This window comes from Carica papaya, chromosome 4 (genome assembly GCF_054855325.1).
Source record: "Carica papaya isolate Zhongbai chromosome 4, ASM5485532v1, whole genome shotgun sequence".
Lineage (NCBI taxonomy): Eukaryota > Viridiplantae > Streptophyta > Magnoliopsida > Brassicales > Caricaceae > Carica > Carica papaya.
The window spans coordinates 1359851-1385775 of NC_142312.1; the positions used below are offsets into that span (position 1 = coordinate 1359851).

Below are 25925 nucleotides of genomic sequence, written 5' to 3' on the forward strand. Positions count from 1 at the left end.
ATTATCCAATGATCAAGATAGTCCTACAATCATGGGGCAAGACATCGCACACAATACAACTATACTCAATATCTATACTACCGTCAATTCTACATATTCCATCCAGTCAAAACAAAACGAAACTCTTTATCCTGTACTCTACACACTAGGTTCGGAATCCAATAATTTCGATCCAGACTCCGTCCCTACATCATCTGTAAAAAGGAAACACTAGTACTATCCAATGATCAAGATAATCCTACAATCATGGACAATACATCGCACACAATACAACCATACTCAATATCTATACTATCATCAATTTTACATATTCCATTCAGTCAAAACAAAATGAAACTCTTTACATTGTACTCTACACATTAGGTTCGGAATCCAACAACTTCGATCCAGACTCCGTCCCTACATCATCTGTAAAAAGAGAAAGAGTGAGTTCATTTAACTCAGTACGGTAAAACTCAAAATACATGCGTGAGGTGCAACAATATAAAACCTTATGCCTCTACCAATAGTTCACTACTGAACTCCAATTTTTCCTCCTACACCTACAACTCTACCTACCATAGGTGTCCGTTCCCTGACGGCACTCCAGGCGTACCAGTGGTACTATTCACCGCCAAGATTTGGCAAATATTAACACCTATCGACCCCTAGTGGCCACGCACGCACACGAGTTTCAATCATTTTCGTCACCAATAATGGCGACCATCATTCACCTATCGACCCCCTATCAAGCCACACACACACACTCTAATCCTTCTCTCTCGTCACCACCATCGGCGACCGTTCGCCATCTCACGACCTATACCAAGCCACTCACACACACCCGATTTTCCTTCACTTGCGTCACCAACATCGGCGACCGTTAGCCATCTCTGGACCTCTACTAGGTCACTCACACACACTCTGACCATTCCTTCTCGTCACCGATATCAGCGATCACTAACCATCTCTCGACCTATACCAGGCCACGCACGCACACCATTTTCATTCATTTGATTTTCGTCATCAACATCGGCGACCGTTAGCCATCTCTCGACCCATACCAGGCCACTCACACATACTCTGATCATTCCCTCTCGTCACCGATATCGGCGACCACTAACCATCTCTCGACCTAGACCAGGCCACGCATGCACACCATTTTCATTCACTTGCGTCGCTAACCTCGGCAACCATCGCCTACCTATCGACCCCCGTCGGCCACACACACACACACCACTCCTTCTCGTCCACTGTCTCTCTCTCTGCCCGCTGTCTGTGACATGTCCTAATTGCCCCCACTCACCCCGTCATTCTTCCCCCAAGGCTCCAGCTACCCCACTCCATTTCCCTAAGCATCTCACTCACCCGGCAGATCCTTCCCTTTTCCAACATTCACTCCCTGTCTCTCCCTAACTCTCTATTTGGATAAAACCTCCCGCCACACCATTCTTCTCACCTCACTCACCCCGCGGGTTCTACCCTTTCCCAACGTTTCACCACTGCCTCTACCTATCTCTCTCTCAGACTACGTCCTCACACCATAACATCTCCCTATCTCCTTCCGCGTTGCTCATACAGTCTGCTATCTCCCACACCGTTTTTTCGCCTGTACCGTCACCTTCTCTCTCTCTCTCCTCCCGCGATTCTCACGCGGTCACTTCCTTCGTTCGCGCACCTCTTTTCTCTCTCCTGACCTCCACTCACTCTGCACTCCTATCTCTCTCCCGACCTCCGCTCGTACTGTCACCTTCTCCCTCTCTCCTCCCGCGATCCTCACTAGGTCCACTTCTTTCCACCCGCCTCACCACATATCTTCACCCAGCCTTTTCCGTATACCCCTACCTCCGTAAGCCGTGGCCACGCACGCCACACATCCAACCATTTCACAATTAAATCAACACACATATTTAGAGTTTGGTACTGTACCTCCCATTTCCATCTTCCCCTCTTTCGACCGAATCTGCTATCACCGTCCGCGATCTCCTCTTCTCTCCGCTCTGCTTCCTTTCTCCCTCCTTCTGGAACCTTCCTTATTCTTCTCTCTCTCTCTCGTTCCCCTTCTTCCTCTGCTCTCTTTCTTCCCTTTTTTTTTCTTTTCTTTTATTTTCTCCTCCCCTCTCTTCCTTCCCCCGCCCCCTACTTAAATCATCCCAGTTTTTCCTCAAAACGGCGTCGTTTTCCCCCTTGCAAAATGACGTCATTTTTCTTTTTCCAAAACAACGCCATTTTCTCCCCTCTGCAAAACGACATCGTTTTTCCCTTCCCTCTCCCTCTTTTTTTTTTCTCTTTTTCCAGTTATTACAGTACTTATAGCGCGTTTTAATTCCCGATGAAAAATTTAGGGAATCCGGGGACCGCCAGTAGGCGTAGTTAACAGTTAGCATTTTGGACATCAAATTGAGTAAGAATCCATTCCCCTATTATCTGTTATAGAATTAAAGTTTAAATAAATAATAATATGGTGTTTTGTGTAATTTAAAAAATATTCATAATTAATTATGGATAACTAATGGAGCTAGAACCGAAAATTATCTACTGTTGTTATGTTGATTATTTTTACAATTTAAATGCATGATAGTACCTTATTGATTGATTTTATAGCGTTGAATGCATGTATTGTTTGATTTATATGATTGCCATTGAATTGAAAAAATGGGGACTAAAGAAAAACGAAAGTTGTGTGATTAAGTAAATTGATAAAACGATAGTCTCACTGGATATCCTGAAAGATGGTGGACAGATCCCTCGACGGGGTATGGAGATAGCCTGTTTCACTCTCATACTGGACGAGGTATTGAAATTTAGTAGTTTGACACTCACACCAAACGGGGTATGGGGACGGCCCGCAATTGAAAATATTAAAAGAAATGGTTCACGCGTAGCAGGGACATCCTTATGCACCCTTATGGATACCAGCAGACTGATAAAAAATAGACAATTGTTGTTTTGATGATTTGAATATGAAAGTATAATACGTATTATATTGACAACTATATATGAAATCATGATATGTATAATGTTATTGTTTCTATAGATTGTTTTTACAAATCTCACTACGGTAAGTGGACGGTAAATAGTTTTATTATTGATAAATAAATTTACTTAATTAAGTGTTCCATTAGTTGTTTTGATCTTTTACCAACATTCTTTTATGTGTCGGTGAGTTGGCGTGATATTATTATTAAGTTAGTGTAGCTCATTCCTTATTTAAGCATTTAAGATCAAGATGACCAGGATCCAGAGTCCGATCCGCAAGAGGGTTGCGAATACGATGATAGTTTTATTTACTTTCCGCTTATTTCCTTCTTTTTTTTTTTGTATTTCTTTCAAAATGGTAAATCTCGTATCACTATTCGATATTTTAAGTTATTGCGTAAAAAATATAAATCTTAGCATTTTATTTCGCTTTCGTACTTAAATTATCATTTAATTCATTTGGATATTTTTAATATCATTACAGATTAAAATATTATTTCTAATTTCGTAATATATCGAATTATGAATAATAAAAATTAAGATTATAAATATTCAGTTATAGTTCTCCAATTACACGCAATATTTTCTATTATAATATTATATCATAAAAAATAGGGAGTGAAAAAATTATAAATAACTATGCGATAATTTAAAATATTAACTACACGTCGTGTTGTATTTTTCAATCATAAATTCAAAGTACGCTTCTAAGTTTAGATTTTTCTAATTTGATATGAATATGTTGGTTTTTTTCAAATTTAATTTTAAATTTATTTTATTCCCTATGGTATGCACATCAACTAACTAATCAATGTATAAATTTTACTAAAAAAAAAATTCACAATTGTTAAATAATCTTTGCTTAATGAAATTTGTATCATCTAATATATATATATATATATATATATATATATTAGATGAAGAGCATCTGGGTGATACGTATAGCAATATTTTTGTGCTTTTGATATTATACTGTTTTAGGCCATGTATGTATATATATATATATATATATACCTAACTTTTCCCTAGGATTTCCACTATAATTCTAATCATGGAAACTACTACTTTGATAGATTTCTCGTGCTTTTAGTACCCTACCAATTGACATCAGCTTATCTAGTGAGGCAAATACCTAATTTTTTTTTTAATATATACTTTTGATTATATAATTATATACATTATATTTAATGACATCATGTATATTTTATAAACAAATGATTTGTACATCTCAACCAAAAACAAATCTAAAAAAATATGATATCACGTATAAATAAACTTAATTTATTATGATTTATAATTTTTTTTATACGTCATATTTGATATGATTTAGACTTCAGACATTAAATCAAACCCTCAAATCAACAATATTTTTATTAATTTGTTTTTATTTACGAGCAGTAATATTAAATTATTAATTATAATATTATTTTTAATATATATATGAACATCAGAAGTTCATCACCACAGGGAGGTCGTCCCCATGTCCATGTGAAATCGGTGGGAGTGTGGTGATGTCTTGCTTATCATCCGTACTTTTTTTTTTAATATTTTCTACTTTTCAATTTATTTTTTAAATTATATATATTGTATAATTATATTTATTTTATAAATAAATAAATAGGGAACAGAATGGGCCACTATGTTGCTTCCTTTTATTGGTGCTTGCATAAATATATTTTATTATAATCTTACTTGGGTTATTAATTTAATTTTTTACCATGATCAAGTTAGAGTTTTTTTTTTTTTTTTACTATTTTAATTATATTATTTAATTAAAAAATTACATGATTTTTATTTAATTTTTGTTCAACGAATATTTAATTTTTTAATTAATTATATATTTTTTAAATTATAAAAATATATATATAACATAAAAAAGGTGGTAGTTAAATAGTTTGATACGATATCTCAACCGATTGCTCGGTGGGTTGATAGGTTGTGGTGGATATTTTTTGGCATTATTTATTGAGGTGAAATTTTTATTTTATCTAAGTTTATAAATAATTAAATTTGATTTTTCTTTAAAAAATTTGGAAATTGGGTTTTTTTTTTATTATATTAGTTTAGTGTATTTAATATTTTATTTTTAAAATAATAATTATGTAATCAAATTAAAATTGTAAAATTTAAGGGGATACCCATTTTAAACACATTTTCTACCAATTTTTAGAAAATTAATAGAAGAAAATAATTGTGATTCTATATAATAATAATAAAAAAAAAACCATATATTATGAGACAATATATAATAAAGAACTAATAAAATTAACAAAGAAAGCAAGCCTCAATTTACTACCGTTGAAGTGGAGTGGAAATATAATCCTACGGAGCGCCCAGAACAAAAATGGCGTGGCGGTGGCTGGGGACGTCCGGCGGGGAAAACTTATCTCTCCATCCAGCAAGGAGTTCCCACACGTCTTCAGAACAATTATTAAACTAAAATTCATTTGTTATTTCTTTTTTTTAAATAAAAATAAAAATAAATTAAATGTCATGTTCATGTCACGTGACATCTAACAAAATAATAAATATTTTTTTTTATGAATTATTTTAAATTAATTAATAATTTTAAAAAATATATAACTATAGATATCACAAGATTTTAACTTATATCCTTATCATGTCTTCTTATTTTCTTATAATATTCATATCTTCTAATGATCAATATAATTTTAGCATGTGTTCTTTCAAATTTTTCATAACTCTATCTCTTATTTTAAATTTAAATATATCAGTATAGTCGATAGATCATGAAATTTAGATTATTGTCACGAATAACGGTACACATTTCACTCTCACATCGTACTCACTTAATTCGGCATCAAATGTCCAAGTCAGACCCGTAATCTCATTCTTTGTCACCGTATAAGTAAGAGTTCTAAACCCTGCAATGGTTGTCGAAATGCTTATGGTGAACAGGATACAATATATCTACTATTTCATCATCTCCCCATAAATATGTTTGGCTCCCAATAAATAATCTCATGGTATTGATTTTTAAAAAGTATTTTAAATCTACCTTCGAAGCGTCAAAAATGTTATTGGAAAGCAATCTATAATTTAGGCATTGTTGACCATAATGTCGAGCTTTTCGTGCTCGATGACAACTACGTTCACCAAGTTTCAAACGTTATATTTGCCAGAGATGTTATAGTAAATGTAAAATATTTTGTATTTAAATTTGGCCTAGTTGAACTTGAATATCGACAATTACAACTATAACGTTATTTTCATTGAACAACTCTATTATAATTGATTTAATACGAATTAGTTATGGTGACAATGTTAAAAATTATTAACCGTCGTAAGAAATTAAATTAAAAATATTAAAAGTTGCAAAAACTAAGAAAAAAAAAATTGAACAAAAAAAAAACAAATAATATAATAACTAATTATATATTTAAAAAAAAAAAAAAAAAAATAGAAAAGTCATTTTCTTTTTTTTTTTTTTTTAAGAAATTGGTTGAGTAAAATTATAAAGTTTAAAACATAGAGTGGTGGATTGAAGTTGAAAAAGAGAACAAGGAACAGAGTACAAAATGGCAGTCATGATGTGTTTTTGAGAGGATCTGCCAGCCATCACCAATAAAAAACAAAAAAGCTGCACATTTAAAATCCCACTTCTCAATTGCACTACCAAACAATATATTATTCTAATTTTGTAAAAAAAAAATTAAGGATAATATTATATACACATATATAATTTAAAACGTATATATATATATATTTTTTATAAATTAGTGTTGCAATATAAAAACAAACAGTATACTACTCCATGTAACTTGTTTGGTATTTAACCCTTTAAAATAAATTTCAGGAATAAAATAAAATTTAATTGATCTGATTATAACCTTAAGAAATATATTAAATTTCAAACCCACTAATTGTTAGTTCATGCATTGCATATATACATACAATGATTACTATATCTACATTTTGTATAATCACTTTCACATCCTTTAAGCTTCATTATCACACCATTCTATGAATCTTTTACCATCACATAACCTAATCTTTAGTATAATTGATGATTATTAGTAGTTATATATATATATATATTTACTTTTATAAAGCATATGTTTCTCAAACCCTAGAGAACTACTATATAAATGGGCTTATTTATGTTTTAATTAATTATATATGGAATATTCATTAATTAAGTTATATATATATATATAATACCAATCACATAATATAAATAACTTTTAAATAATAATATATGTGAGAGTGTAATTTAATTTGAATTTTTGTAACGAAATTAACATATTAATTATTAAATTAAATAGTTTTTTTATTTTTTAAATGAGTGACAGGAGGTGAAAATGTAATATAAAATTTCATGATGACAAAGATATTTAGGTATTCCTATAATTTTATTATCTTAACTTGTCACGTTTACATTATATATATATATATATATATGTATGTATATATGTACATATTTTTGTATTTATTTATATAAATATTTTTGAATTAATTTGTTGGATTAGGTACAAAACAAGACACTCGTGTTATTTCGAGAAAGACAAATGAGAATCTGAGATTTATTATTTCATATTATAATATTTCTTAAAGCCTTTTGTACGTACTGACATATTTTACAATATGGGTATTAAAATTTAAAGTTACAGACAATGGAAACAGTGAAATTAGGTCATGAACTCACGAAGATGATGAAGAATTGGAGGAAAGTGGAGTGGGGCATTTTCATGACGTCGAAGAATGTATATATATATATATATATATATTTCAATATCTCTTCATGTCATCACTGCTACTTTCACAACACTAATGATTTTTCTGTGTTCTTTTCTGCCCATTAATTCTTTAATATAATCAATTGGCTTCAACCTTCTTTTCTAAAAATTAGGTACATGTATAACCAGTATATGGCATGCATGATGTAATATATGTATATATATATATGTGTGTGTGTGTGTGTTGTCTTTATAACATGATTGGATTTTAATTTATGTAACATGGTTTTTGTTGATGGACAAATTTGTACATACATGAATTAGTTAGAAACAATGAATTTATTAAATATAAAATAAAATTTTACATGAAATTTAATCTGAATAATAATAATTTAAAATTTCATTATATTAAGAAATTGAAAGGCGAGATCAACTTCTGTAATTAATTATTTAACCTGCAAATTAAATTGTGGGTCAATAGTCAACAAGTCAACACATATGACTCCACTGCCGCACCACTGGGGTCAAGTGGCTCGTGTCATGAGTAAATATGGAATTCTATTTGAAGTGTTTGAAGGGTTGATTTAAAAATTAAATATATTTGGGTTGCAATAATAACCCATCATTATCACAGTTAATCTGCTTGATTTATACACTAATCCTGCGGTAGAAAATACAAAAATAAAAAAGAAAATCACATGCGCAACCAAACAATCTCCATGTAATTTGGTTCAACATGGAAGAAGCAAATTAAAATTTGATATAATTCGCAGTAATCATTTTCATTAATGAGTTAGCAGACTGTAAGTATAAATGGTGTAAATTAAGTTTTAATTTACAGGTTATTAATTTACCCAAGTTAATTATTAAGCTTACTCGAAGAAAAACAAACAGTGAGTAAATTAAGGGAAGGAGAAGAAGCATTTACAAGAGCTTGGATCAATAACTCTCTGGTGAAAAGTTCTTACCAAAAATATTTTGGCTTACAATAAACGACAACCCAACTAAGAACAAAACGCAGAAAAGAATACAAGTAATTCTTCGCAAAAAAGGAAAAATACCCTATAAACAATAAATCGATCTGCACTAGTAATCATGTTGAACTAAATATTTTCCTTCTTAATTAATTCCTGATATAATATATTATTATTATATAGATTATATACAAGGAATGGTTAAGTGAGTAATCGACGCCGGCTAATATAAAGGCACCGGCAGACGTGGCGGCTTAGGAGGCTTCTGGAGTTCCAGCACGATATTCTTATCTGCTCGAGGAGGCTCGCACGGACACGGCAATGCGATGAACTTAGGGATCTGATCACCTGGCATTAACACCGAGAAGCTCTGGCTTTCAATTTTCTTCAATTCCTAAATTTTGAATCCAAACAAAATTTCACCGAGTCAGACTCGAATTTCAGTTAAAGAAATTGACGAGTGGTAGTAACGAGAGTTAGATTTGCAGGAGGAGTGGAGAAGAGTGAGTTGAGCGGGGAGGTGACATACCGTAGGGGGCGGAATAGATTTGGAAGGCGAGGCCTCGAGATCGTCGCGGCCGGGATGATCGGGGTGGTTTCCGGAGAGAGATTGGCGGAGGGATCTAAGTTTCTCCCAGTGGTAGCAGCAGGAGAAGATGCCGCTGAGACTGAAGATGACGATCAAGAGTAACGCCGTTCCTAGCGGGAAACCAAGCGAGGGGCGAGATGCGTCGGCGTGGGGCGGCGACAACTCCGGACTCTCCATCGCATGCAACTCGGATCCTGATTATGCAACAGCTCCCACAACTCCTCCTTGTTCCTTGTCTCATGAGAGAAGAAGAAGAAGAAGAAGAAGAAGCAGAAGAAGAAGAAGAAGAGTGTAGAATGCGGAAATGTAAAACAGAGAGGGACTGATAAATAATGAAAGGGGGGCGAGTTGAGAAGAGAGGATTCGAGGATTTATAAAAAAAAATAAATAAATAAAAATAAATTTAAAATTTAAAAAACAATTAAATATTTTAAAAAAAGAAAACGCAGGGAGAGAGAAAGTGGAGATGGGTACGTGTAAAGGTACACGTTAAATGTCCGAATGTTCGGGCCATCGTACGGATTAAGGTGGGCTCCACCTGTTTAATTTTCAATTAAAAAATAAATTAAAATAAATTCTTTTTCTTTTTTCTCTCTAAATTTTCAAAATGTAAAATTTAGTCATTTAATTAATTTATTTATTTTTTTTAAAAAATAAATTATTAAGGGATTTGGGAAATTAACTAAAGCGAATAAATGAAGAAAAAAAAAACAAAAAAAAAAAGAAAAGAATATTATTATTAATTTTATAAACCAGAAAAGAGAATAATGTTTTCTGGAGTAATTTGCGAAAATGGCCTTTAGCTGGCACCACCGCACTGCCTGCTTTAGTTTAATAAGTTTTATTTAAATTGCTATTTAATTCTTATTAGTTACTAATCAAATTTATATTTATTAAAAATATAATTGGATTAAAATTTTTAATTTATTATAAAAAATTTTGACGTAAAAATATAAGCTTGGTGGATTGGGTAAATGGGAAATTGCTGCTCACTTTATCGACGGTACCAAACCTAATAGTTCGTACTCTTCTCTCCTGTCTTTCATTGGACAACTTTTATGTATCTATATATATATATATATATACATACATACATACACACACAATATTATATTACACGTATTGGTGGAATTTTGTTTTTGTCAAAATTTGCAACTGGCTTCCCAAATTAGATTATATACAATATATTTATACCCCAAGAAAGAAAAGAAAAAAAAAAAGAAAATGAGGGAATGAAATTTCACGACGGTGGGATTTGGGGGGAGAAGCAATTTTAGTGGGAGTACGAACAGTAGAAGGTTTGACTGGGAGAGAAATTTTTGGTTGAAGAAAAAAGGTTGTGAAGCCAAAATTGAGTCTCGTGGGGGATGAAATTGTCGCTCCAAGGAAACATATACATACATACATACATGTTGTTATAACTACTGTTTTTAGTCGTATTAACAGTACTCAGAACTGATGCTGCTGTCACCACCACTTTACATCAGCTCATTCAATACACATATATATGTTATGTATTATTTTAATTTATATACGTTTGAAGATCTTATTGGTTGTGCCGGTGTTAAGGGTTAAGAGATCCCATCTGGGTTTTTGGCCTTTTGAGACTCCTAAAAGACAGTACATGTATGTATGTGTGTGTATATATATATATGTAATATGTGTTGTAATCAGTATAAGAGTGAAGATTTTCACTTGTATTGTAATTATAAATTCATTTATACTGAAAATCATTGTTCAATAATTCAAGACAAACTAATCATTAGTGTTAATTTTACCACTTAATTTAATTAAAAACTTAAACTACTCTTATGAATTTCACAGTGAAAATTTAAAAATTACAAGATATCATTTATACCCAAAATCTCAAAAGAAATTTAAAAAAAAAAAATTAATTTCAATTCGGAAAATATATATATATATATATGTACAGGCGTTGACTATAACTGTATCTTACCAGTTACTACCAAACAAATTTGGGTTGTAGCGAGACTTAAACTGTGCAGCTTTAAAATCTTTATACAGAGGATTTGACGTGCGGAACACGAACTTCAAATGTATTAATTAATAAATAAATTAATAAACCGATTAACAAAGAAATCTCGGAGAAGAATTTCAAACGAAAAATCTCCATCCCTGTCACGTATATACATACATATATATATATATATGAATACTATCTTCATGATGTGGATACAGAATGGACCTTAATTTATCTGATGATATTGTTGAAACTACCAGCTGGCCAAACACCAAAAATTTTCTCGAGAAAATTGACAGATTTTCATTTGAGCATCTTAAACAGAAATGGAGGGGACGCCGCGCGGGGGGGACCTTAAAAGATTCATGGGTTTAATTACTGGGTCCTCTCAAACACGTCAGTTCGAGCTGTAAATTTAACAGGGCGTGATATAGCGTAGTGTGGTGTGGCTGGCTGCCATATCCCTTACGGAGGTCCCTCTCATATATACATATACGTATATATATGTATATCCAACCTTAATTTTCTTGGCTCTCACCAGTCTTTTTCCACCTTACCAGACGACCATTGTCCTTGCCTCCCTTTGGGAGTAATCTATACATATACACAACCTTTTAACTTCAATTTCCATGCCATTTTTAGTCTGTATATATGTATATGTATGTGTGTGTGTGTATGCATGCATGTTGGAGATGGTTTCCTTTGATCTTATCTGTTATTATTTATTATTTTACTATTTGTTCGAATTACACCAACGAATTTCATATTCCGGGACCATGAAAAGTGAAAGTAAAGGACAGAATATTGAAAGGATATTCTATTAGATATATATATACATATATATATATATAGATTTTTTTTGGTGGATGAAGTAGTCGCTTTATTTATCCAGTGTGATTTTTTTGACCATTAAATATTAATATCTTGTTTTTGTTTTTCTTCACCTCCCTGCACTTCCATATCCATCTCCGATTGAAATTTGCTCTTATTCATTTCATTTAGAAATTCAGTATGGCAAGCTTTATGGGTCTTATATCTTTCTTCGATATATACACACACACATATAGATTTATTTATTATCCACTTCGTGTTAACTGAGTCAGACCCACATGCCAGAATTATATATAGAGCTCCTTTTGTTCAATATATAGGATGTGAAATTAGCCGCCTTTCACATCATCCATCTATCATTCTAAATTCCTAGAATGAAGAATATTGGGTAACATGGGATTTGGACATTCAATTTATTTATTTTTTCAATAAAATTCTGAAAATGCTGTAATAAGATCAATTAATTCAACTGACTGACTTTGAATATATATATTTATATAATCAATAAATTTTCTTTGACCCAAATCCAAATTTCTTTCTGATTTTAACTGTCAAAATTTTATTTTTGAAAGATTGAACAGTAAAAATACAACATATTGCGAATGAAATGAATGCGCTGGCTACTTAACCAATCAAGCTTTCTCCAACTCCTTTGACTCCTATCAGCTACTGCATCTCTTTACGAAAATTCTGTGAGAACTTCATTAGGGTCTCCTGACCTCGAATATGTTATGTTTAATCTTTTTACTTTTGCATAACTTTGTTCTTTCTTTCTCATTATCCAAAGAAAATAAATTTTCAAGTGAACGGCACGGCTATTTTCACTACATCTATTTTTCAAAATTTAGCTTATAGATAATAATGACACTAATAATAAATGAGTTGTATTTTATTTATTTATTTTAAATTTTTTCTCTAATCGGAAAAAAAATAAAATTTAATATTAATTCCATAAAGAGAAATTTCTTCTTCTCCTCCAGCTTAGTGATCAAATTGCAAATTCCTTTTGCCTAATTGATTTGACTTTGGAATTTTTGGAAATTGGAATTTATAATTTGCAATTCCAAAATTTTGGAATAAAATTACAATTGGGTAGATTGTAGATTTGTCTTATCTGATTAAGTATAATTACAAATTAATTTTTTTGTTTTTTAATAATTAGTATTTTTCAAAGGTTCTATAAGAAACTCCATAAAGCTCTTATGAGAATTTAGAAATATAATATTTTAATAGAAAAATAATTCAGAATGTTATGATTTTTAACTACCAATTAATTACTTTTGAATTGCCAAAATAAAAAAAAAAAAAAATTGTACTAGAGAATTTAAACTCTAAAGGAAGAATTTTATATTTTATTCTCTTTCATATTATAAATCATAATCCGCTGTTTGGCTGATGCAAACGAAGTATGATATGGAAAATGGGGATTACGGGCCACTCGGTCCATCAATCCAAACAAGTCATATCTTAGGCCCACGTTTGGACAAAGTGTAAATGAGTTTAGCTGGGCTAGGCCAGAGTTCCCAATTGGGCTTAAACCCATTTTATATTGGGCCTCAGTTTATTTTTTTTTTCTCTTAAAAGGTTTTATGGAGTTTAAATAAAAAACAAGATATAATTATGGGGGAAAAAAAAAGGTATATATCAATTTCTTCATAATTATTTTATCCATTTTCATATATTGTTTTATCACTTAAAAAATCTGTTCGTAACGATTTATTTTATTTCTTAAAACAAATATATTCTTAAATTAAAAATATGTATATATTATATATATATATATATATATATATATATTTATTAAAGTTATCTTTTAACGCCGGGAAGTAGTTTCAGGGGGCGGGTGCATTAAAATCAAAAGAGAGCTTAAGAAAATGATACATGTACTTTGGCACACGTGAGTTATCAGATGCGGGCGTGCTAGCGTGGACCCCAACCTCCTAACCATTGACTTTGAACCACCTTAGACCCCTCTCAATCAGTCTCTCTCACTCACCACGTGCCTTTGATCCTATCGCCAATAATTTTTTACATTTATTTGCCACGTGTCAGAATCTCAGTGGGTGTAAACCTACTTCTCTTTATACCTGATTTACTCATTTTAATAATGTAAGTCAATTTATGATATCGTATTTGTACGGCGTTTTAAACATTAATTTCATTATGCTTTTATTTATTCTCACTCCTACCAAATCAATTATAATATTTTTATTTTTTATTTCTAATTCACATATTTTCAACAATAATTTCGTAATATTAATTCAAAAAAAAAATAATATTTTCATTACGATTTATTCATTAAATTAAAATAAAATTATATTAATCTAAACAACACCACTTATATTAGTTAGCCTAGTTATTTAGTTTTAATTTTCGTAAATAATATTACACTCAATTTAATTTTTAAAATTATATATTTGATTTATTTTAAATTAAATAAAATTAATGAGAAAAATATTATATTTGTCATAATAGCAAAATCAAAAATTTTAATTTAATTTAATAATTAAGGTAGAGGTACGAGTAAACTAAAGATTAATAGTGGGATTTAACCGGGGTTGGGTGTGTGGTTTAGTATAAAGTTTGATTAATTTAATTTAATTAGATTAATGCAATGTATAAAGTCACCGGCAAAAGCGGAGGTTATCCGGCACTGGGTCCCAGTGTCGTGGCGCAGCCCCGCAAAATCTGTGGACGCAAAGCAAAGTTCCAAACCTTAATTATTTTCCTAATTACTCTCTCTCTCTCTCTCTCACTTCATCCGTCCCTCATAATTCCATGCCAATAAATACTTTCCATTTCTGAGTCGACATAATTTATTATCAAATTTCAGAGTCAAAAGCAAGCAATTGAGTTTTTTAATTTTAAATAATTATAATATTAGTCTTATTTTTTTATTTATGATTATAAATAAAAATATTATATTTTTTATACTATTTTTACGACATTCAAATAAAATTAAAAATTACATTTTAAATCAAATTATGGTGAAATTTTAAAATTTTGAATTATAATATAACACTCTTATTTTATAATTAATTATTCGAATTAAGTCTTACCATTATATCATTTGAAAAAATAATTTATTTAAATTTATAGTGATAATTTTACTAAAAATAAATAAAATAATAATTGAACCAAAAAATAAAATAGATGTGTACTCGAATATTAATCTATATAAAGAATTGACACACTAATAATAATAATTTATGCCTAACTTTATTATTTGTGAAAATAAATCAAACCATTTATATATATATATATTGTCCGTCAATATTTTATATGACATGTTGATTCTTTTAATTTTTTTAATAATTAAATTTTACTAAAAATAAATAGTAGCAATTATTAAAAATTACCCGTGTAGTTTATATTATTTTAAAGAAATAGACAAACCGTCAATTAAAATTTAAGACAATTAATTAGAATATTTATAATTACTTAAAATATAGTGATATGCGGATGGAGTACACTCTTACACATGCTACAAATACATATATATGTATATAGTTTGTCAAATTCAATCTAATTTTTTAAATAGTTTAAAATATTATTAAAATTTATACATTAATTTCTGTAATTTTTTAAATACTTTTGATTTACTAATAAATATAAGAAAAATATAAAAAGAATAAATAAAGAGGAGAGAGGCGTGGGAGGACACAAAATCTTTAGGAAATGGAGGAGGAAATCGGGATGGTGACGTGGGGGTGATGATGGGCAGACGGCACGCACGCCTACAGAAACCCGCTGAGTATTGCTGCCCGCAAGCGTGGCGCTTCATCATCATCACGCTTCAGGCTCATGCACTGCCCTTTCCTACGTTTTCCCCCCTCCCCCGTAATTTTCCTTTTTATTTTCACTTTTCCCCCCTACCCGGTAACTATTTTTACTTTTCAGGCCCTTATTTAATGCTCACAGACGGAGCCAAATATAAATTCAAAAAAAAATATATGATAAAATTATAAGACCCTATTATTTATAACTGAAGTTTAATTGCTTTGAGGGTATGATCGATGAATACCAAAAGATTTGGGGCAATTATAAAAAAAGTAAAGAAATAAGTGGGGGACAAATTAATAATTTCTTAAAAGGGTATTTTAATTTATTAAGGATAAGAGAGAGAAAGAGGGATTGGATTGTCTCGGTCACCACCCGGCAAACGGACTTCAATTGCCGCTTTCTTGTCCCCCCAATCCCACTTCTTTCCCCTGTTTTCTTCTGTCCCCTTCCCTCATTTAATGCTTCGTTACGTGATTCTCCCCCTCTCCCCCCAAATTTTTTTCCCACTTTCCGATTTTATCCCTCTACATAAATTAATATTACATACACCGTTAATTAATTAATTAATTAATTAATACAATTATCGTATTTTATTTTCTTCATAAATTATAAATTTATTCTTCACTTTTATGAATTGTACGTGACAGTTTAAACCATTCCATACTGACAGTTTTGAATTGAAGTATTCAGTCTTTGAGCTTGAGTAATCAAGTGCATTTTTTCTAAGTAATTAGATAATAAAAAATTTAGTAGTCAATTTTAAAGCTTTAATAATTCAGTTTCTAGTTTAATCAATTGGGTTGACATTGAATTGAATATTATATATATACACACACTCATATCATATAATATATATATATATAATACACACACATACTCATGTAACACCATGATCATTGTTTGTCCATCATGTCAAAATAGTTGATGCTGTCATTTTCTTCTCATCTTTTTCAGACTTGGTTTTCCATACATATCATTTAAAAAAAAAACAATAAAACATAAAAAATGTTAATGTTAACCGATAATTAATTTATTTTCCCAAACAAAAAAATAATAATACTTTGTTGTGATTGCATAAATATTTATTGGGTGAGAATTATAATAAATTTTTATTATTTAAATACATTTTTATTTATACAATAATGCAAACATAATTAAAAAAACACACATAAAAGTCGAAGAAATTTTTAATATAATAAAAATGTAAGGAAATTTTAAATATAATTAAAATTTTATGTAAAAAGGGGACACGACACTTGATTCTATACCCATCTCCCAATTAAAATAACGGTCCATAGGAATTAATTTACTAAAATTTCTTAAAAATCTAAATTGATTTCCGATTATAATAAGTAATTATTTAAGATAATTTGAGTAAATTATTATTTAACAATTTAAGTAAATAAAATTTTGATTCTCTTCAAACCTTGAATAATAATATTCATAAATTTATTATTATTATTATTATTAATTTTATTTTTCTATAATAATCAATAGCATACTGAACAAATTGACTTATTTCAAATTTTATATATTAAAGTATAGTAAAAATTGTGTACATGTTTTACAATGTTGAATGATATAATACCTTAATGAATTAATGTAAATTATTTTTTTTTCTAAAAAAAACTAATTGAATATGACGTACCAATGTGACATAACATGTTTAAATAACATTTCCATAATGCCAACATTTAATAATAGATAATATGTTATCTTATTATATTCAATCCAAAAAAAACTTTATATTTAAAATCGTTGGTATAATTGTTTAAATTTAAGGGCATATTGGTCATTAAGCGGAGAAGGGTATTTTCGAGATTTTGTTTAAGAACCAGCCAGTGGCAAAGTACAAGTGTACAACGAGAAAGCGGGAAACCACAAACCATCTTTTACAAAGACATTTCCTCATAAACTATTCCACCTGTAATAACGACAGATTTTGATTTATCTACGATTCCTCCATCGCGATCGAACGGTCCAGATTCTCCAATACTTCAATCAATCTCAGCCGTCGGATCAGATTCCTCCTCCTAGATCGGCGCACTAATAAAAACGAACCGGTCCAAAAGGATATTAAAAAGAAAAACCTGTTTGGGCCTAATTTCCTTTTTGCCCCTTTCCCTTTTTTGTTTAATTTTATTTTATTTTTCTCAGAGATAGCTTTTGTTGCTTTCTGCTTAATAGAAGGACATTGAGCTTTCTCTCTCTCTTTCTTGCCGTGCTTTTCTCTCGATACAGTTCGTGCTTTCCTCCTCTGAGACTTGAATGCGTTTATCGGTCTTCTTCAACCTTGTCTGATCCATAAATTGGCTTGTTTTGCTTTCGTTGTTCAGGTACCTGTGCTTTTTGAACGGTCTGTTTCAGCTCGTTTTTATCCTTTTTCTTTTGAAATGATTTACTGCGTTTTTCTTCGGTTGAGTTTTGTCTCGCTTGAAGTTCTTGTTTGCAGATATTGGGATCTTGTTCTTAAGTGATATATATCTTCTCTGCTTTGTGTTGTGGTCTTGTGGATTTTCTCTTCAAGATGCTTTAGTGTTTTTTGGTGGAGTCTTTTTTTTTTTTTTTTTTTCTGTGGACTTCTCGTTTTGGTGATCCTTTTGTACTTTTATCGTTTTTTTCTTAGGTTAGGAAGTTAAGATCTCCGCCTGTAAGTTTTTTGCAGCTCAAATCATTTTTATTCTTTCTTTTTCCAGTTTGGTTCCTCCTCAGTCGGTTTGGTCGCCGAGAAAGTGTAGAGAATTAGTTTTACATTTTTTTTATACATCTCGTTTTCGGGAAAAATCAAGTCAGCACCAAAACAGTTGTATGGGATTTTTTTTTGATGAGTAGTATTATTTTATTGACTTTCTTGGACTTGTTTTCTTCCGAAACTTAATGCTTACATTTCTTTTAAGCTTTTGCGTTTCCGTTTCTCTCTGCTAGTTAAGATCCATCTTGTAGGGGTTTTTTTAAGTATCCAAATCTGCTTCAATCTGTGAGCTGATTTTTATTTTCCATGAATAGAAGCTTTTTTTTTTATAAGATTTTCTGAATTATTCTACCTGAACAGTTTCCTTCTATTTAATATATCTGAAATTACTTATAAGCATACATTCTGTATATAGAAGTTGGTTTTCTAGACAATTTGTTGAGATTGGGTGAAGGGGATTGAGTTTTTTCTTCTTTGCTTATTAAAAGATCGTTATTTTAGTTGCTTTCCTTTCACTTGTTGGTGCTTTGAGAAGTAGATTTCCTTCCGTTGACTCTTGAAAGCAAGAAAATCATCAGGAAGTATCCTTGTGAAATTTAAGCTATAGAATTACTTGACGGCAATGTTACTGCTGAGTTTGGATTTGGAAGGGGACGATGGATTGGATTTGGGTGATTTTAGATTAGTTATGGTGTTTTCCTTTTAAACAACAATTTCCTCTGAATGAAACAGCATATTTAATTCAGGTTATTTTTCTTATTATTTGAATTGTTAAGGAGGTTATTTTGAGAATTCTGGAATCTGATGTCTCCGCCACTGCTGGGTGTGGAAGAAGGGCAGAGCAATGTCTCTTTGGTGGCCTCTTCACCCTCTGTTGACTGTATTTCCCAGAACAGATCTGGGTTAAAAGAACGGAACTATCTGGGGTTGTCAGATTGTTCTTCAGTTGACAGCTCAGCTGTCTCCAGCCTTCCAGAGGATAACAAGAACAATCTGAATTTGAAGGCCACAGAACTGCGGCTTGGTCTCCCTGGATCACAATCACCTGAGAGAGAACCAGATCTATGCTTGCTGGGCTCAGGGAAAGTTGATGAGAAGCCACTGTTTCCACTGCTTCCTTTGAAGGATGGTGTGTGCTCATCATCCCATAAGAGTGTTGTTTCTGGCAACAAAAGAGGATTCTCTGACACCATGGATGAGTTCTCTGAGGTGAAAGGATCTGCATATACTGAGAAGAATTGGATGTTTCATGCTACTGGATCTGATTCTGAATCTCCACAATCTGTGGGGCAAGGAAAGTATCCTAATAATTCAGCAATCAATGTCATGCTATCATCCCGCAACTCTGGGACTCAACCAGCCATTAAAAAAGATGTGCCCCAGAATATGCTTCAGGAACGACCACGAATTCCAAATGGAAGCAACCTTAACCAAACTGGTGCTTCGAACAATAGTAGCAGTGCCCCTGCTGCCAAGTAAGTACAAATTAGTGCGAGTATGACTCAAGGATTTGTTGATATGGATTATGTACAAGACTTTCTAATCTTATAGTTGCTGTGTTTACCATATGGCAATCATTGCAGAGCGCAGGTTGTTGGTTGGCCACCCATTAGATCATTTAGAAAGAACACATTGGCCACCACCTTGAAAAACAATGATGAAGTTGATGGAAAACCTGGTCCTGGTGCTCTTTTTGTGAAAGTTAGCATGGATGGTGCTCCTTATCTGAGAAAGGTAGACTTGAGAACTTACTCCACCTATAGAGAGTTGTCTTCAGCCCTTGAAAAGATGTTTAGCTGTTTTACTCTTGGTAAGTTATTGCTTCGCCTTGATGCTGTGATAATGTCAACGTAAATTTGATACACAAAATTGTAATAATTTGGCGTGCAGTTAATGTAAATTTTCTTTATGAGCATGACATGCTTGCTAAGGAGTTAATCTGATCTCAGGTCAATGTGGTTCTCACGTAGCTCCTGGAAGGGATATGTTGAGTGAGAGTAAGTTGAAGGATCTTCTCCACGGATCAGAATATGTGCTTACCTATGAGGATAAAGATGGTGACTGGATGCTCGTTGGAGATGTTCCTTGGCAGTAAGTGTCAATCAACAGAAACTTGCTTCTGTTTGCCTTAAATATTTGAATTTGATATGTTAATTGTTTTGATTGGATAGTTGTTAAAAGAAAAATTCTTTAGATTGAACACATCAGCTCATTCCATCTGCATGCATAAATTTTATTGAATTTTCTTCTCTAATAAATTCCAGCAACATAATGTTATTTGAAATGTCAATATATAGTCATTTTCTTATTATGCAAGAATTATGCCAGAAAGTCATTAACTTGCTTGAAAAATGCTTTTTCATTACATGTTATGTACTTAATCATGCTGATTTTATATGGTTATATCTTCTTGGAGAACTATGCTTTAGTTCTTTGCTTTTTCCTGTTGACAATTAAATTTGTGACTGAAGTCTGTAACAGTATTATTCATAATTCCATTTTCTAATTCTCATTTGGGGAATATTATGAGTTGTTTAGTGTGAGGTTTTGTGAATATTGGAATACCATCATATGTTTAAAACTGTTAAATCCAAAGTGAGGTTCTTGGTCTACCATTTTGCTTTAAGGGTAGTATTTAGTGCCATAGTTTTTCTTATTGCAAAAACAAAGTTGGATTTTCCAATTACCATAAGCTTTTGGGATCATGTTTAAAACGATTGTTGACACGGTATCTAAGCCGGAGATCTGACATGCCGTGATCTTAACTGGGAACTCATGGATAAAGATGACATCATTGGTAAAATGCACTGCCTTTCACTAAAAGCTCTTTAAGATGATCACAATTATTTTTGAACTGTAGTTTCATTTCTTAAAGTATCTTATGAAATTCTCTTCTAACTTTGGTGTAAAAATTGCAGGATGTTTATTGATTCATGCAAGAGGCTGAAGATCATGAAAAGCTCTGATGCCATTGGCTTGGGTCTGTATATTTTTTAATAGAAATAAATTCATTCAAGTCATTTGATAATTGTTCCTGGTATTAGAACTCGTGGTTATTGGATGGCTAGCCATTTGCATTTATGCAATTTCATGCACCCATTTTGTGTTTGCATGCCTTTATGTAAGATAAAATAGAGGTGGGTTAGGCTTATTAAATTTCTGCATGTTGTCAACTGCCATTATCGCTGTGAAAACATTTTTGGTGTCAGGTTGGATTTAATATGTTGCCAACTGCCATTACTATTATCTTTTTGAGGAAAATGAATTCATAAGGATATTACTAACTTAATGTTGGAAAATGATGGAAGAATAATAAGGGTCTTATTAAGTTTTTTGAGATAATTGGTAACCCAACTTAATTATTTCACATAGTTCAAACTTTAAAAATTACCTCCACATCTTATTATTTCCCCCCTTTTCTTTGCCCATTATTAGGCCTTTGAGCCATGAAAACCTCCATTTACCGTTGGACTTGTACCCTTATTGCTTACTATTGGGCCTTTGTTTGGATTAAATTTATGTGCTAAGCTGAGCCACCTGTTATCAAGTTAAACTTCTTTGAAAAATTGTTCAGTGGTCACCCAACTTTATTATTTCACACTTTTAGTATCAGTCCTGAATAATAGGTTGGATTCATTATAGATTAAGTTTTTAAGATAATTAGTAACCTATTTTTACATAAGTCAAACCTTAGTACCTTACCTGCACATCTTATTAATTTTTCCACTTCTCTTTGCCCACTATTAGGCTTTTGGATCTTCCAGAGCTTTTTAAATTTTTTTTTCGCTTACGTTGATCTCTAGTTGATCACTATTGAGCCTTTATGCATATATGTTTTTTGAATTAGATCACATATTAAGTTCAAAATTTAAATGTGAGAGATGTGTTATAGTATAATATAAAATGCTAAACTGGTCTTTTCTTATCAATTTAGATTTTTGGATACGGCAACCTGACTTTATTATTCCAAACTTGTGTATCAGTAGTGCGTTGGTATGCTGGATTTGAATAATGTACTGTAGGTTCCTACCGTAGTCTGCTATAGGAGAACATCTTCACATTTTAACAGATTGGAAACAAGACCTGGATTCAGTCTCTTCTTATCTTATCTGGACCACCTAATTTAAGCCTGTATGCAACAGGTAAATAAAATGTGTGGTAAGCTAAGAGGTTTACATTAGAAGGTGAAATGATTGAAAATCATCTTTCATATATTTGTGAACTTGTGGATCATGGATTATTATGAAGACAGTTGATATTTGTAAGCAATGCAGCTGAGTTATGCATGATAAAATGAATTTTGTCTACTAAATTCTTCTACACAAATGTATGATTCCTGGTAAAGCAATGGTTTTTTGTTTTTTTGCTCTTCTCCTTCCTGTTGCTTGTCATTTAATTGATCCCAATAAAGATTTCAATTGAGCAACTGCAGTTCTTCATCTTTTTCAACTGTCAGTGTTCACAATATCCAACATTTTCACTTCCCTTTTGAATCTCTGTTGAGTGGATATTCTCAATTCTCTCAAGTGTTTTACTATGATGGTCTATCTACAGCTCCCAGAGCAATGGAGAAATCAAAGAACCGGAACTAGTCAAACGTGAAGCTGCACAGGTGGGAAGAAAGAAGGAAGATCCCAGAAGAGAAAAATGCAAATAGAAGGATGGTTTGAAGAAGTATAGCAACTCCATGGTTGAGATTTGTAACCTCTCGTACCTATGTTTTGGTTGGCATGAAAGTTGATGTTAGTTTATGTTTTGTTTTAAAATTGCCGTGATTATTGTAGAACATTTAATTAAGAAAACTAGTGCTTGTGAAGTTTACTATATAATATTTATAGGAAACTTTAAGTTGTTGTTGGTCATTTTATATGTTCTAACTTGTATGCTTGAAAAATCAATGTTTCTTTGTTAAAGTACTCTGGGACTCTGGGTGCAGCATGATAAATTTTTGTTCTTTAGTTTGTTACTAAGATTGAATTTGATGAGGCTCCTCGTTGTTTCTTACCACTCATTGGCAGCTGTGAAGGAGCAAGGAGTGAAGTCTTTGTGGCTCTGCCTCCCGTAACTTGGTTGGTCAGTGTGCCTATGCTTCCTCTTTTCTGGACTCACATTGAATGTCTTTTTTCTTGGCAAACATTGCGGTAGGAATTAATGAAGGCAGTTGAGAAGCTCAGCCTGGCTTGCTCTGTGCCCAACTAACAACAACTTTTTGATCATTATAGGAATCACCAGAGACCATTGTGGGTTATAGGTTTGAGTTTGCCAGACTCTAATAATTCGAGAGTATTTATTATTATAAGATAGAATTAATCAAGGAGGTTTAGGTTTTGGAATTTGTTTAGTTTTGGGTATCTTGTCTTTGGGTTTATCAGGTTATTGAATTCTTAGGTCATTTGGGTTATGGGTCAGTCCTATAGTGGGTCATTTTGGTATTGTGACTTCATGAATAATAGGTACTCTGTCCTTTGGTTTATCAGGTTATTGAACTCTTAGTTCATTTGGGTTATGGGTAGAGTCCTATAGTGGGTCATTTTGGTATTGTGACTTCATGAATAATAGTCTTACTTTAAGTTAGGTAAATTTTTTTTTTTTAAAAAGGTAACATGTACAATTTACTAGCACAGGTAATTCCAGAAAAGGTAAATAAATAAAAGGCAGTCAGTCTAAACAAAAAGAAGAGCTCCCTCCATTGATTAGATATGGTTGTAGGCCATATAATATACCAGCTACCCCCTACCCACTACTCCCTACCCCTAAGCCTTCGAGTAATTATTTTCTTTTTAACAAAAAGCTGATTGTCTTTTGTTATAATTGCATGTAGTAGATTAAATATATTTTCTTGACGCTAGCAAAAGTATTAAAATTCCCAGCATCCAATCCTCATTTGGAAACTCTCGAAGGAGGTTTCAAAAGAAAAGCCCATAATAACCATAGATAGAAAAAGGGTATCCATGAATTGCAGAACAACTTTCACGTAGGCTTCGACGTAGTGCCCTACATTGACAGAGCTATATATATATATATATATATATCTATACATGTCCTAGTGGCAGACAAAAGATAGTTGAGAGCATTACATTGTAACGTTGGTTCAATGTACTAATCCATGTCTCTATGGACTTCAAATTTAATTTTCTTTTTTACTTAATTTTGAACTATCAACTATTTATATCATACACGTATATGATCAGTTTTCAATATATAGAATCAATCCATACTTATTGTTTCTGAAGGACGTTATAGTTTCTTTTGAGTATAGACAAATTGTAGAGGAGACTCTCGAGTTTTCATATATATATATATATATATGTATATGTATGTATGTTTATATTTAAATCAGAATTACATATTAATATGGTCATCTTTCACTACTACAAGTATGAATGTCCTCCACAATTCTTAATATATACTAAAATAATCTTCGCGACCATTATATGTATAATATGAAAATGTATATGTTGACTTACTGAAATGCTTATATGTACATAAGGGTGTGAATTTAATTTCTACATGCTTATATGTAAAGTAGGATCTTTGAAAGTGGAACCAATAAGTCTAGAGCTAGATTTGTGTGTGTGTGTATATATATATATATATATATTGTGGATGTCAACATTACAATTTCTTGATCATCAAATAACACAATATATATATATATATATATATATACCTTCTTATCTTTTAATTCATGTATGTGCGTATATAATATTACTTTGCTACCGTTAATACATTTTTGATGTGACATCGAGTAATCTTAAGTAGTTGATTATCATACTTTTGAACTTTTATTATTTTGCTTTGTTGAATTTGGCAATGGCGAATACTGTTGGCCATGTGATGGTGGTACTTAAAAAAGACTTTTATTTATTGCCCTTTGGATTTTTCTCTTTTTAATCTAAAATCTTAATCATCATTAAAAACAGTATTAGCCCATTTTTGCAATTAATTAAAGCAAAATTACGTTGTTAATTTAATTTTGATAATTCAAAAAAAATATATATTTCAGAATAAAAAATAAATAAACTTTTAAGTTAGATTTAAAGATAATTATTATGTTTTTTTATTTTCCTACTGAAAATCAGGAATATTATGTGTTTGACCATTCCTTATTAACTAAATTAATTAATTAATTAATTTATCTTCAAAGACTAATTAATTAAAAAATTAGAAAAATAAAGCATGGGTCAATGAGGTTAGTTGCACCACAAAATTAATTAGTGGAATGTGGTTTATTAGTTAGTGAGGTTGGTGTAATGATTGAATAATATAACTATATATATATATATAGCAGTTAAAAAAGAACATTCCTGCACCCATATATATATATATATGTATATATAGCTGTGTTTTTAACTCCTACGTTACACTGTTTTTCATTCGCGAAGTAAACTCTGGATTTTAATCATTGGCTCATCATATA

At 31.4% G+C, this 25925-nt stretch overlaps 2 protein-coding genes across 5 annotated transcripts; one reads left to right on the top strand and one right to left on the bottom strand.

The window, feature by feature from the left end:
* Positions 1 to 8753: 8753 nt before the first annotated feature.
* Positions 8754 to 9543, bottom strand: LOC110809079 (hydroxyproline-rich glycoprotein family protein). The gene is made up of 2 exons (XM_022034789.2): positions 9159 to 9543; positions 8754 to 9023 (listed from the first exon to the last, which is right to left on the bottom strand). Exons 1-2 carry the CDS (start codon positions 9393 to 9395, stop codon positions 8853 to 8855), a joined length of 408 nt encoding a protein of 135 aa, XP_021890481.1. The 5' UTR covers positions 9396 to 9543; the 3' UTR covers positions 8754 to 8852.
* Positions 9544 to 17968: 8425 nt separating this feature from the next.
* On the top strand, positions 17969 to 23367 carry IAA9 (indole-3-acetic acid inducible 9). Of its 4 annotated transcripts, none has more exons than XR_015818241.1 (7): positions 17969 to 18149; positions 19282 to 19980; positions 20089 to 20315; positions 20455 to 20596; positions 21424 to 21485; positions 22489 to 22647; positions 23060 to 23367. XR_015818241.1 is itself a non-coding variant. In XM_022034749.2 (6 exons), the coding sequence occupies exons 2-6, from the start codon at positions 19310 to 19312 to the stop codon at positions 23095 to 23097; spliced, it is 1140 nt and encodes a 379-aa protein (XP_021890441.1). In that variant the 5' UTR covers positions 17971 to 18149; positions 19282 to 19309; the 3' UTR covers positions 23098 to 23367. The 4 variants fall into 4 exon arrangements, 2 of the variants coding, with proteins under 2 accessions (XP_021890441.1, XP_021890442.1); XR_015818242.1 differs by having other exon boundaries at positions 22492 to 22647; XM_022034749.2 differs by lacking the exon at positions 22489 to 22647 and having other exon boundaries at positions 17971 to 18149.
* Positions 23368 to 25925: the final 2558 nt, after the last annotated feature.

Coding starts and splice junctions, on each gene's coding strand:
- LOC110809079 (XM_022034789.2), bottom strand. CDS start 9,395: ATGGAGAGTCCGGAGTTGTCGCCGCCCCACGCCGACGCATCTCGCCCC. Junction 9,024..9,158: donor AATCTATTCCGCCCCCTACG/GTATGTCACCTC, acceptor TTCAAAATTTAG/GAATTGAAGAAAATTGAAAG.
- IAA9 (XM_022034749.2), top strand. CDS start 19,310: ATGTCTCCGCCACTGCTGGGTGTGGAAGAAGGGCAGAGCAATGTCTCT. Junction 19,981..20,088: donor AGCAGTGCCCCTGCTGCCAA/GTAAGTACAAAT, acceptor CAATCATTGCAG/AGCGCAGGTTGTTGGTTGGC. Junction 21,486..23,059: donor CTCTGATGCCATTGGCTTGG/GTCTGTATATTT, acceptor GTCTATCTACAG/CTCCCAGAGCAATGGAGAAA.